Below are 12,500 nucleotides of genomic sequence, written 5' to 3'. Positions count from 1 at the left end.
GTTGACAGCTGATCAACGCGCGCGACTACTGAGCACTAATCAAAATAGACAAATAGACAAAAGGGTACAATAGTTGTGAACATACATACATACAAACATAAATACATACATCAAAAAATAACGTTGATTAAGAGAAACACATTAAAAAATGTAAACAAATGGAACAAGTGGAATTGGCATAAACAAATGAATTGTTTTACTTTCTTAAACAGCTAAATTAGTGGAGAATTGATTGCGCCAGGTTCTAGGTTCATTAAATTATTGTTGATGAAAATAAAAAGGGATTAGCAGCCAATTTCGTTGAATTTCTAACATATTTTAATAAATGAACGTTTTCTTTCATCTACATTGAATTGTGTGGACGAGTGTTGTTGAGGTCGAATGCATGTGCGGCGATAGCGTTGTCCATCTTTTTGAAGTGAAACTTCTTTAGCGGCGGTTGGGTGTTTGGGAGTAAATGGGCAAATTCAACGGAAATTGCACACGGAAATTGTGCAACGAAAATGATGCAACGGAAGTGGTGCGCGGAAATGGGGCAACGGAAATGGTTGGGGCTGAAACAAGCGCTTCTTGTGTATAAGCATATGGTATTAATTTAACAAAAATTTGCTAATAAAATGTTAAAGAATAACACTTAGAAAAAGACCAATACAAGAATGGAAGTAAAGGTGACTATGTAAGGTAAAAATAAAAACAAAAACAAAGATGCGTAAAGATAAAGGCAAAAATGAAGACAAAGGTAAATTTAAACACTTTACTTATTTAAATAAGGGCAAAGGTGAAGGGGAATATGTAGATGAAGAAAATGATAAGCATAAAAGCAAAGACAGAGAGGAGGATGAGGATACCGATAGAAGTAAAGATGAAGATAGGGGAAGAAAGATTAAAATAAAGGTAATTAAAGAGGAAAGGATATAGAGAGAGACACAGAGACTCCAGCTGGAAACTATTTTGGGATTTTTGAGACTTTCGGGATTCTCGGGACTTATCGATAAAATAATCGATATTTTTATCGGTTTTGTTATCGATATATTTATCGATTTTTTTGTCGATATTGTCACCAATTTTTCTATCGATATTTTCAGAACTTATCGATATGATATGATATTTTTAACTATTTTGTTAGCGATATTTTTTATCGATATTTTTGTCGATTTTGTCGTTGACATTTTTTTTGATATTTATCGATTTTGTTATCGATATTTTTATCGATTTTGTATTAGATAGATATTTATCCATTTTGTTTTCGATTTTATTATCGATATTTATCGTTTTTGCTGGCGATATTTATCGATTTTGTTTTTTTAATTTATCGATTTTGTTGCGGATATTGATAGAATTTTTTGTCAATATTTATCGATTTTTTTATCGGTATTTATCGATTTTGTTATGGCTGCTTTTATCGATTCTGTTATCGATATTTTTATCGAGTTTCTAATAGATTTTGCTACCAATACTAATATTGATTTTTCTATCGAAATTTTTATTGAATTCTTCATCGATATTTTTATCGGTTTTGTCATCGATATTTTATTGGATGTTACTATCGATTTTGTTATCGATAGAGTATAAAGATAAAAATTAAAAAAAAGGAAAACAGAATAACATAAATTTAATTAGAACGAACAGGGGTAGAGTTAGGGATCTAGATAGACAAAAAAAAAGTCAAAAAATATAACCTTAAGCAAAAGAAAATGTATGTATGTATTGTATATTGGTTATGAGATAAAATAGATATGTATGTAACGTAAGTTTCACTTCTCCAGTGTGGCCCAGGCACACTTACTTTTTTTTATTACTGCACGTATGTAGATGTTCTTCGATTCGTGCACGTAGCGACCTCCTTGTCTGCCCAATATATTTGCAGTTGCAATGCGACCAAGTTACTTCCTAAACTCCGTTCTGTTCTTCCGTCGGCAATTTGTCTTTGGTTGAACCAAGCGCATTTTTCAGTTTGTTGTTGTTTGTGTAAACTACTTGCAAATTACATTTTTGTAAGGCGTGTTTCAATGTATTGGTGATGGCAGGAATTAGGGCAATGAAACACGCTGTAGTTGAGACGACTTTGCGGTGTGATTCTGTGCGAAAAGCGTGCTCTCCTTGTTCCGTCTTATTCGATTAGAGTGTTTACTTATCAGCTGATCGATGAGTGACCTCTCGAAGCCATTTACATCTGCTATACGTTTTATTTGTTTATATTCTTTCATATAGTCTTGTGCACACAATAGCAAGGAGCAGGGTCTGTAAACCATTGAATTAAATGCTGACAATTTTTGCTGATATGTGCAAAAGGAGTCGTTTGTAATATATCGGTCGGTCGATGTTGACTTCCGATAAATGTCGAATTCAATTTTCTTCCCTTGTCGCTTAATAAGAATATCAAGAAAAGGAAGAGAACTTGTTTTCTCGTCTTCCTTTTCAAAATTGAATTTGATGCTCGGATAGCGGCCGTTAAGTGTTCCGAGTATTTTATCTATGTCGGATATTGTCACTATGGCGAAAGTATCGTCCACATATCTATGCCAAATTCGTGGCAAAACACCTTCACTTTTTAGTTGCGATTCGAAATTGCAAATAAAAGCTTCTGCTACATATGATGATAGACTGTTATTCATGCTACAGCCGAAGTTGTTGTTGTAGTAAACGCCGCGATATTGAAAGCAATTATGCTTCATACAAAATGTTTGTATTTGTATAGCGATTCTAGTACTTTGTTCATGCATGTGTCCATAATTTCGATCATTTCCGCTTGCCACTCTCACGGTCAGCTTCTATGCTTCCGTGATTCTACATACAAACGTTGCGCACAGTGGCCGCAGATGTACACAAAAACACTACTTAATGAAGGATATTAAATTGTCCACTCAGCTGGCACTAATTGCTACAGAGCCAGTGTTTATGCGGGCATTTAAATAACCCTAAGTGTGTCAAAATATAGTGTTTTTTCTACAGCTAGGGAAATTTACGGCTAAGCACGCACATACTCGCATGCTACCCATGGCTATTAAAACAACAAAACAAAGCAAAAAAAACAAATTGGAAATAACGTACATATTTATTGCAACTGTGCAAATAATAGTCAAGCAAGTATGTATGTAAATAGCGGTAAGAGTGAGTGTGTCAAACTTAGGAAAAGAGGGATTTTAACTATGCAATCAATGCGTTCAAATGAAAATAACTTTGCTTCTCGTAATGTTTCAACAATTTCTGATTAGGCAAACAATCAAACGGACAATTTCACCAAAGGCATAACTGAATTTCATTGCAAATAGTAAGTATAAAATTTAGGTACACAAACAATGTTAGCTGCACTTTCCAATGACAAAGTTTCTCTCTTTCATCTGGGATTCTATTTGTTTGAGTAAAAATAAAATCGGAAAAAATCTTTGCTTCATTTATTTCGTAGCTTGATTATGGTAGCGGCCTTTAAATCACAAACGTATACAAATGTGCTTTTGCCTTGGCCGCCAGGCATTTTTATGGTAACGGTTACTATGGAAATACATATTCCATTTTGCCTAAAAATAAACATACATATATAAATTACGCCTCAACAATCAGTTCCACATTGTAACTTTTGCTAACCAACTACTTTATGGTATGACCAAATGGTATTAACCCTCGCACGCCCTGTTGAACGCATCAAAATACATAAGTCCGATAGTCTGTTCCCCGCCACTTTTTTTTGTGGATGTGGGTGTGTACAGCTGTCCTGTAGCCACTCAAAAATTGTCAGGGTTCGGAGATGTTTTTCTTGTGAGTTTTGATGTGCTTTTCCTGTAAAGGAGCAAAACGGACTTGAGATACGTATTCCTGCCAAAAGTACATAGCATTTTTTTTATTAGATGGGTATAAATTTCTAACGCATATGATTTCTGGTTTGACCATTATAAAATGTTGCTAATGAATGTTTACATAGTTTTCTAACAAAAACTAAAAACAATTACTACAATTTGATGTTTTCATTTCATTTTCTTTAATAAATCATATAACATAACCCTTTTGTTAAAAAAAATGTATTATGTTTTCTTTTTAATGTTGCAGAACTACTTTTAGCAACTTTTGTGTTGCGTACAAGTAACCACAATGAAAAGTCTATAAACACTAATTTGTTCCTTAACTATGACATGCAACTCAGCTGTTTAGCTTTACGACATTCTAAAGTTTCATTCAAAATAAACGGTTAGAAAAACTATTTCAAACAGCAACATTTATAAAACAAAATGTCAATTTTTCCAATAGACAACATCAGGCATGAAAGGGTTAAACAACATATGTACATATATACACAGTTCCAGTTTTATCACAAGATTCCATTTACTTTCCTATGAAAACACACACTTTGAATGCACACACTCACTCTGATTAAATTTCCTTTTTGCTCTCATACAGACAATTCCAGCGGTAGTGGCGGCGATATTTTGCAAAAATCCGTTTCGACTACTTCAACAAAAGTGCCACAAAGTGTATTTGGCTTGCGGGTCTTGCCATGCGTGGGCGCTGCAGAACAACAGAGGGACATGCAACCGGCACAAACAATACAGCAACAGCAGTCATTACTACATAACAATATAACCAGCCGATTGCACGGCTGCAACAATAATGGCCACCACACGGACAATAGAAGTGCGACATCTTTGTTTGCCGATTACCAACAGCAGCCGCCATCGCAGCAACCGAATCGCTTTACTCTGCGCGCCAATTTGCCACAACAACATAATAGCCATCATCAGCTTCATGTGCAACAACAAAAGCCACATGTGTTGCAACAAAGGCCACCACCACTGCAAGCACAACATAAACAGGAATATCTGATGGTGGATCGACGGAAATCCAATTCATCGCCAAGTCAGCGCTTTATAGAGTCGGCTTTAAGGAGGTGAGTTAAGAAGGGGACAGCAATTGTTGGCTTAACTCAACTATACATAGGTGGAATTCGGAAACAATCTTAAGTATGAGCCCATAATTAGCAGTATTTAGGCGCGTCTGCTAACACCAGGCGCCTAAATACTTGCTATGTACTGCTGCATGTGCAAAAATTTCCTTTATGCAATTTATGAAATTTTTGCACATGCACTTCTCAACTGTCATGTAATTGAACTTTCTTAAGTTTTAATTAGATGGCACTTCAAAGTATGCTCGGCCTAGTCTGATGCATCCTCCGGACACTGCTTCCGGAGCATTTTGCGGACTCTGCATGACTTACAACCATGCAGAGGTAGCAAACGAACTTTGCCATGGCCACAGTGCCTACCCACCATTTTTGAACCAATAAAAATTTTTTTTTATATAAATATTTACATACATGTAAACATACTGGTCTTCTCTCTCACTGAGTTATTCAAGCAGGGTTCAAAAGTTTAAGCTTTTGCTTGGAATTGCCTATTTAGCTTATTATGGTTTCCCCAGCTAAAATTTAACGATCTTTGGTATTTTGAAAAAATTTATTTAAATTTGCTCTAAAAATGTTTGGCTTAAATTTACGCATATAAAGAGAGGTAATCAGTTTCCGCTCCTAATGTGTGCAAAATTAAACACTGCCTGTTTACTTTTATGTATGTACCAAATTCGTCACGTAGGACAAAATTACACACAAAATGTTTAAAATTGGGTATATATGAGAATTTGATGTTTATTATTATTAGAAAATGAATTTTTGCTTTCAATATTTGGCAATTTTAAACATTTATTTTGTGTATCTATGTGCATATTTCAAACACTTAATGTTCAAAATCAAATCTTGAACATCTTGTGAGTATATTTACACAGATGGACACTTCTCAGTTGTAGTTTTACGTGCACTTTTTAGAGTGTAGGGTTTGGTTCAATATGCAGGAACGTTTTTTGTTTATAAACCTATGTTATCCTTGAATTTTCGAAGATTTCCTAAATCCTTCAGGTTCGTTTCACTGGATTGTTAAAAAACAAAACACGCTAAACTTGAAGTACACTGAGAAACAAGTCCGTTAAATATATTTCTATCAACACAAGATTTGATAACAGATCAGAAACATATTTAGTAGATTTCACTGTAGATTTATTGTGCAACAAAAAATGTACAACACTGGGTAACTTTACTCGTAGCCCACTAATTCGTAACGGAATTCTATGCTTAGCTTGATGCAGCTGAATACTATTGCAATAATTTGAATCAAATATGTACATGCATACATATGTACGTTCAGCTATCATAAAGCTCAGCGATGAAGATTCCAATCGTATTCGTGAACAATAGAAATGTTTACAAACAATAACAAAAAACAAATTTGATTTTATTATTACCTACTTCAATTGTATTTCTCCTGGGAGACAAAAATTGCAAACCAAAGGTTTGTCTCCTCGACAAAGCATTATTGTAATTGAATAGATTAAAAACCAAAAAAACAGATTTGATTTTATTATTACTAACTTCAATTGCATTTCTCCTGGGATACAAAAATTGCAAACCAAAGGTTTGTCTCCTCGACAAAGCGTTATTGTAATTGAATAGATTAAAAAAAAATTATTTTAAATTGAGATTAATACTATGTCTCCATTGTGAGATTTAATGAAGATTTAGCCCTCTGACGAGATTTGACGCTAAATCTTTTGAGATTTACCATATAAAATTAAATCTCGAAAGGCAGTCGATTTAAGTTAAATCTTCGTCATATCTTCAATAATATTGATCAATAAGTACAATTTGTTGGATGTGGCAACCACAAATTCACATGCCATAAGTCAAATGACATTTGTGTTTTCAATATACAGTTGAGGACATTGAAATCTAGCCTATCATAAAAACGTGAATTTTCGTATTTTTAGGGATTTTTATATTTTTGTTAGTTTGGGAGGAAAATTAGTAATACATATTTACATAACTTTGGTTGTAATAAATTAAGAAAATATTATTTTAAAAACTAAAAATTTAGAAGAAATGTTTTATAGTAATATCATGCAGAGTATTCTCCGCTTTCTATAAGTCATTTACGCACTGCGACAAAAAATTTATAAATTTCGATAATGGTTCTGCTTCGATAACATTGCACCGAACATCCTCTAGAACTCAGTTCTTATTCATGATATGCAAAAGGCCCACGATTGGATTTTCGGTTTCCTCCTATGAATAAGAGAGTTCTACAAAAATTTTTCTTCCGCAAATGTTTTTTAACGTTTTGATAATTCGGAAAAATGATTCGAAATATGGTACCATTCTTTACACTTTCCAAACTATATATTATACATACATATTTACCACGAATAAGAAGCCAATGATATTCAGAATTCATATAATGAAATTCCGCTTGGTACCTTCCTTTTATCTGTCTGTATATCAATGTCCGCAACTGTATTTATAAAATCATACATAAGCAAACGTCAAATGTTTAAAAATATGAACGTCAAACATATCTCGTTGTGGTAATGGAGACGGTTGTGATTTAGCAACTGGATTTATTAAATCTTAATGAATAAATCTCTCAATGGAGACATAGTATAAGGGATATTTATAAATTTAAATTCAGTGTGGAAAAGAAACTATGGATTCGTATCTGACTATTTCGCGGTACAAAAATTAGTATTTTTTTTTTTTTAATTTTTACGCTGAATAAATACATATTAGTTCATAGGAAGAGTAGTTTTTACAGGTTGATTCAATAAGACCGCAGATTTTCTTTTATATGACAACAAAATTTGATGAAGTGAGCTCAAACTCGAGAATTTGTACCGAAAATCGATACGGAGCTTAGGCACACCATTTTGGAATCATGCCAAAAGAAAGTGGTTACAGAAGGTAGTAGTTTGGAAATATTTTGAAGAGTGTTGCCACCTGCTTGAAATTTCGAATTTAGTTAACTTATACAAAAGTTTTATGAAATATCAAAACATGGGTGTCAAACGGAAGAGAGTCACTAGTTTGAATACCAAAAATATTTGTGAGGTGCTCGAAGAGGGTTGCCACCTGTTTCAAATATTGAATTTAAATTATTTAATAAGCTAAACTAATTATTAAAATTTGGGTATCTATCAAAGGAGGGTTTGAAAACTCTTTATTTCTGAACTATATTTAACGGTGTTGCCACATGTTTAAAAAATCAAATTCAATTTAATTCATCATTAAAAATAATAATATACCATTTTGCAACTACAAAAAAAACGAATGCAAAAACTAAACTTGTCATGATTACATATTCGTTTTGCCTATATAATAAGAAAAAGAAGAAACCAAAAGTACATTAATTGCCTTATAAACGTACGTACATAAAACTTTTTGTGCTACTAACCGCAGCAATAATGAATTACAACTAGTTAGCAAGCAATCAACGGTCATCTGAAAAAAAGTGGCCTTTCCAAGTTTATCTTTCGCTCTCCCTTAAAACGATTACACATATGTAGGTATAACATATCGCGCGCTAACTCAAAAACAGTCACAACTCAAAATTTGTCAAAATAGATTTTTTCCCATAAAACAGTACACATACCATATTTCTCACGTCCGCCAAACTTCTGCTTCACAACTACAATCTTCAACTGGGCAAAATGCTTTTGAGATGCTCTATTTTTCTTTTGGGTTTTTTTTTGTCCTTTCTGTACATTTAGGACTTTTTGAGTTGTGACTATTTTTTTATTTACGCACCTTGCAAAATATTCAATGCAAACTCAATCAATTAATTTCCCTCCTCCACTTGCGCCTTCATTACAGATCAAATGAAACGAAAAACCTCGAAAGCAAAAAGCGAGTAGTTAAAATGCTTTTCGTGCTGGTGCTGGAGTTTTTCATCTGCTGGACGCCGCTTTATGTGATCAATACCGTAGCCATGTTCATTGGACCGGCCATTTACGAGTACATCGACTACACATCCATTTGTTTTTTCCAGCTGCTCGCCTATTCCTCCAGCTGTTGCAACCCCATTACATATTGCTTCATGAATGCCAGCTTTCGACGCGCATTTCTCGACACTTTCAAAGGACTGCATTTGCGGAGTAGCAGCAACAACAACAGCAATAATGATGGCGCGAGCAGAACGGGCATTGAAAGTTGGCGTATACGACGGAATGGCGATGGCAGTAGACGTAGCATCCATTTGCCGCCGCTTGTGACAAACGACGCGATATCGCTTACCAATAATGCAATCATGGTACTCAACGACGCATCAGTGCAGGAGTTTGCAACTCCGCCACAACGCAACTAAATGCTATAAACGCACACATGGGAATTGGCAAAAGGAGTCACAGTCCAGGGTGTGGGGAGAAGTTTTTTTTCAGGTACGGCATTTCGATGGACTCGCACTTAAAGGGACTGCATACAAGCAAAAGCAATATACTCTTAGCAAGTGTACATCGCCAGCGTAATTGGTTGGTCCTTTCAATTTGGGATATCGAAATTTGAATTGCGATGACACTTCACCAATTTGTTGGGTGGCCAGCATATGGCAGCACACGTTTACAAACGTGGCGTAAATATGTATCCAAAAAAGTAATTGTATTTATATAGCTATGTGTAGATGTATATAAGTGTCAGTAGTTATTTTTATTGAACTTTGATCCAATTGACATTTAAAATAAATATATATGTGCGTATATGCGCCTACTTATGTGCACGTACGTATGTATGTACTTCGTAGACGTACTTCTGTTTTATTTGCTTGTGTGTCTGAACTTGCGACTTAATTCAAAGAAAAACTCGAAAATCAAATTTCATGTCATTAAATCTCATCGCAAAAAACTTCATGATTGAAATTTCAAGCCCGCAGAAAATGTATTTCTCTTTGGATATATGTATATAAGCATACGCCCTGAAAACCACTTTTCAGAGTAAAGACCTCATGCGATTTTTTGTCGAATTTTCTAAAATGAAATAAACTGTGCACACTTCGATTCTTTTACGAAATTTCGTAAGAAAATCGGTAAAGCAATGAAAATAATGCTGCTGTGTGAAGAATTTCTTGCAGAATTTTTTCAGAATTTTCTTTATATTTCGTACAGAAATTTCTTTACGAGTTCGTGTCAACTCCTTCATATAATGTTCTTTGAAGATTTGTAAAAAATCGTTACAGAAATTAGATACTTCTAAAAATTTCGTTAAGATTTCGGAAACTTAAGTCAAACATACATATGTAAGCACATTAGTGTGGTCCAATTTTTGTATGGGAAAAATTTCATCCTTGAATAAACGGAAAAAAATTTTTTGGGCCACTCTAATGTACATTAAGGTACAGTGAATTTTTTTTTTTTTTGAAAATCGCTTTGCAATACCTGCAGAAAACTGACTTTCAAGCCCAAAAGTAAAAGGTGCCCGACGGGGCACAAGTACTAACAAAAGTATAATTTACATATTTTTAATAAATTAAGTAGAATTAAAAAAAAAAACAATAAAGTGTCTCTAGAATAATTTGTGGTCGCTGAACCTGAATTTTATGTTCATTTGTTTTTCCAAATATGGGTTTTCGAGATTACTATCTACCTATAACTACCAAAATCCGTTCCATGAAAAATTTAATGAACATCAAGTTCAGTTTCGGCAACCTCAAATTAGTCAAAAAATACTTTTTTAAAAAATTCTGCTTCGTTTATAAAAAAAAACAGAGTTTTGTCCGTTTTTTTCCCCCAGAACTTGATCCTGGCAGGTGCACCTCTAACTAAAAAACAATGAGACAAATATTATTTTGCACTCTTATTTGTAAGCTAGAAAGCAGCTTTCTGCAGGTACCTTGGCGATTTTCAAAGAAAGCCATATTTCGCTCCACCTTAATGTACATACATACATACATACTATGCGGATCATAGAAAACAGCGCATTACAATTCTTCTCAACCACTTAAAGTCCAATAAACTTGGCATTTTTCCAATTAGATAATACATTTGTGATATTTCTTTCTCAAAGATTTTATTTATTGTATTTTCGTTAAGCCAATTATGTTTCGTCATTTTAATGCTTGACTGCTGGCAGGCACTTTATGTGCTGCTTTGATGCGGGGAGCTGTAAACCATTGAATGTCTTCACTCTTAAAATGGTACAAAGTGATGCAGCCCAAGTGCTGTGAAATGGACGTCCCTCCATCAAAAACTTATGCCATAGAAACTGGCGGAGAAGTTCGGCTGCACACGTACAAAAATGTGCGAGAGCCAAATATTTATTTAGTTTTAGATGGTAACTCGAAGCTCGCTTTCAACTTCAGGCTAGACCAATATGCTACATACAATTACACGTACATATGCATTTACTTGAACAATTCGTCGCCTGGGTAAATGATTGTCGTATATGTTACGCACGTGCGTATGACGCTTACGACAATCTTTTAAAAATGAAAATCTGTGGGACCTAAAAGTGCGCAACATGGAAAAGTAGCAGATGCAATGTGTAATCAGCCCAAGCTGACAATATGAGGGACATGTACCTAAATGTTGCATGTTGTTAGGCGCGCCTGCTATTATTATGCTGGAATCCGGGTGCTGATCCAAAATCTTTTTTGCTAAAAATTACTTGTTTCAAATTTTAATCGATACAGCTATGAAAGCTTTCCGCAACATTAAAGAAGAGGTAGCGCTTATTTATGCATACCTAAAAAAAATAAAAAATTTAGTACTCGGGTAGGTTCTGCAATTCATTTCCGAGTGAATGTCAACCCCTGTCAATTTGAATTCAAAGCAAACTTGACTCAAATTCACTCGGAAGTGAATTGCAGAACCTGCTGGACTATGACACTCTTGCACAAGTGAGTGATTTGTACACTTATGTACATACCTACATATTTCACCCATTCCCACACTAGCATTCCACCATTAAATATGCTGTTTACCCTCATACGCTCAATAAATCACATAATCGCATTAAATTCAACTTAATACAATTAAAACTATTTACGGAAATTATACTCTGTAAATATAGGATGAATATCTCAAGGGCCTTGCTTATATATTCGTACATATATATAGATACATATGTATACATCTCTGTAAGAAGTCATCTTGTTTACACATTTCCGACGCCCAATTTGTGGTGACAGTGAATTCATATGTGATATTTTCACGCTTACTTGAAAATTAACGGCGCACTTAAAACTACATACTTAAGTACATAAACAAAAGGGAACTTAAGCTAACACTCACACCCCTTTTCGCTAGACACACAAAATGGAAAATGCCAAAAGTTGACAAAGCTGATAGATAATTTTTGGTGACGGCTGTCCAGCCGCCAGGCTCAGTTTACTTGTCCTTTCTCCAGTCTCGCATTGCCTGATTCTTTTGAACATTCCGCCATCTTCTCATATCCTTTCCGAGGCAAGCAACACAAATATGATAGACACTGGATGGATATTCACGGATATGATGTCAAGCAATAAATTTATGATGATTGATGTAGGAAAATTACAGAACTGTTGCCCACCTAGGCCATCGTATATGTAATGTGTAGTTCTTAAACAGCAAGCAAAACAAATATATTAAGAATGAATGGAAGTAGATACATATGTATGTTTATGACCAAATCTAACTTTTGGTCGAAAACGGAGGCACACTTTACT

General features: G+C 34.4%; 1 protein-coding gene across 1 annotated transcript in view; it reads left to right on the top strand.

Annotated features, from left to right (window-relative positions):
- Window positions 1-9,560, top strand: part of LOC118734446 — a 77,831-nt gene extending 68,271 nt beyond the window's left edge. The window contains exons 13-14 of the mRNA XM_036464166.1: window positions 4,360-4,879; window positions 8,681-9,560. Coding sequence (XP_036320059.1) covers window positions 4,360-4,879; window positions 8,681-9,170 — 1,010 coding nt within the window. The 3' untranslated portion in view covers window positions 9,171-9,560. The remainder of the gene's footprint in view (window positions 1-4,359; window positions 4,880-8,680) is intronic.
- The last annotated feature ends 2,940 nt before the right edge of the window (window positions 9,561-12,500 follow it).

Source organism: Rhagoletis pomonella, unplaced genomic scaffold, assembly GCF_013731165.1.
Source record: "Rhagoletis pomonella isolate Grant_MI unplaced genomic scaffold, Rhpom_1.0 Rhpom_scaffold_00002, whole genome shotgun sequence".
NCBI lineage: Eukaryota > Metazoa > Arthropoda > Insecta > Diptera > Tephritidae > Rhagoletis > Rhagoletis pomonella.
The sequence above is the reverse complement of the archived record's forward strand: the minus strand, read 5'-3'. Positions and strand labels throughout refer to the sequence as shown.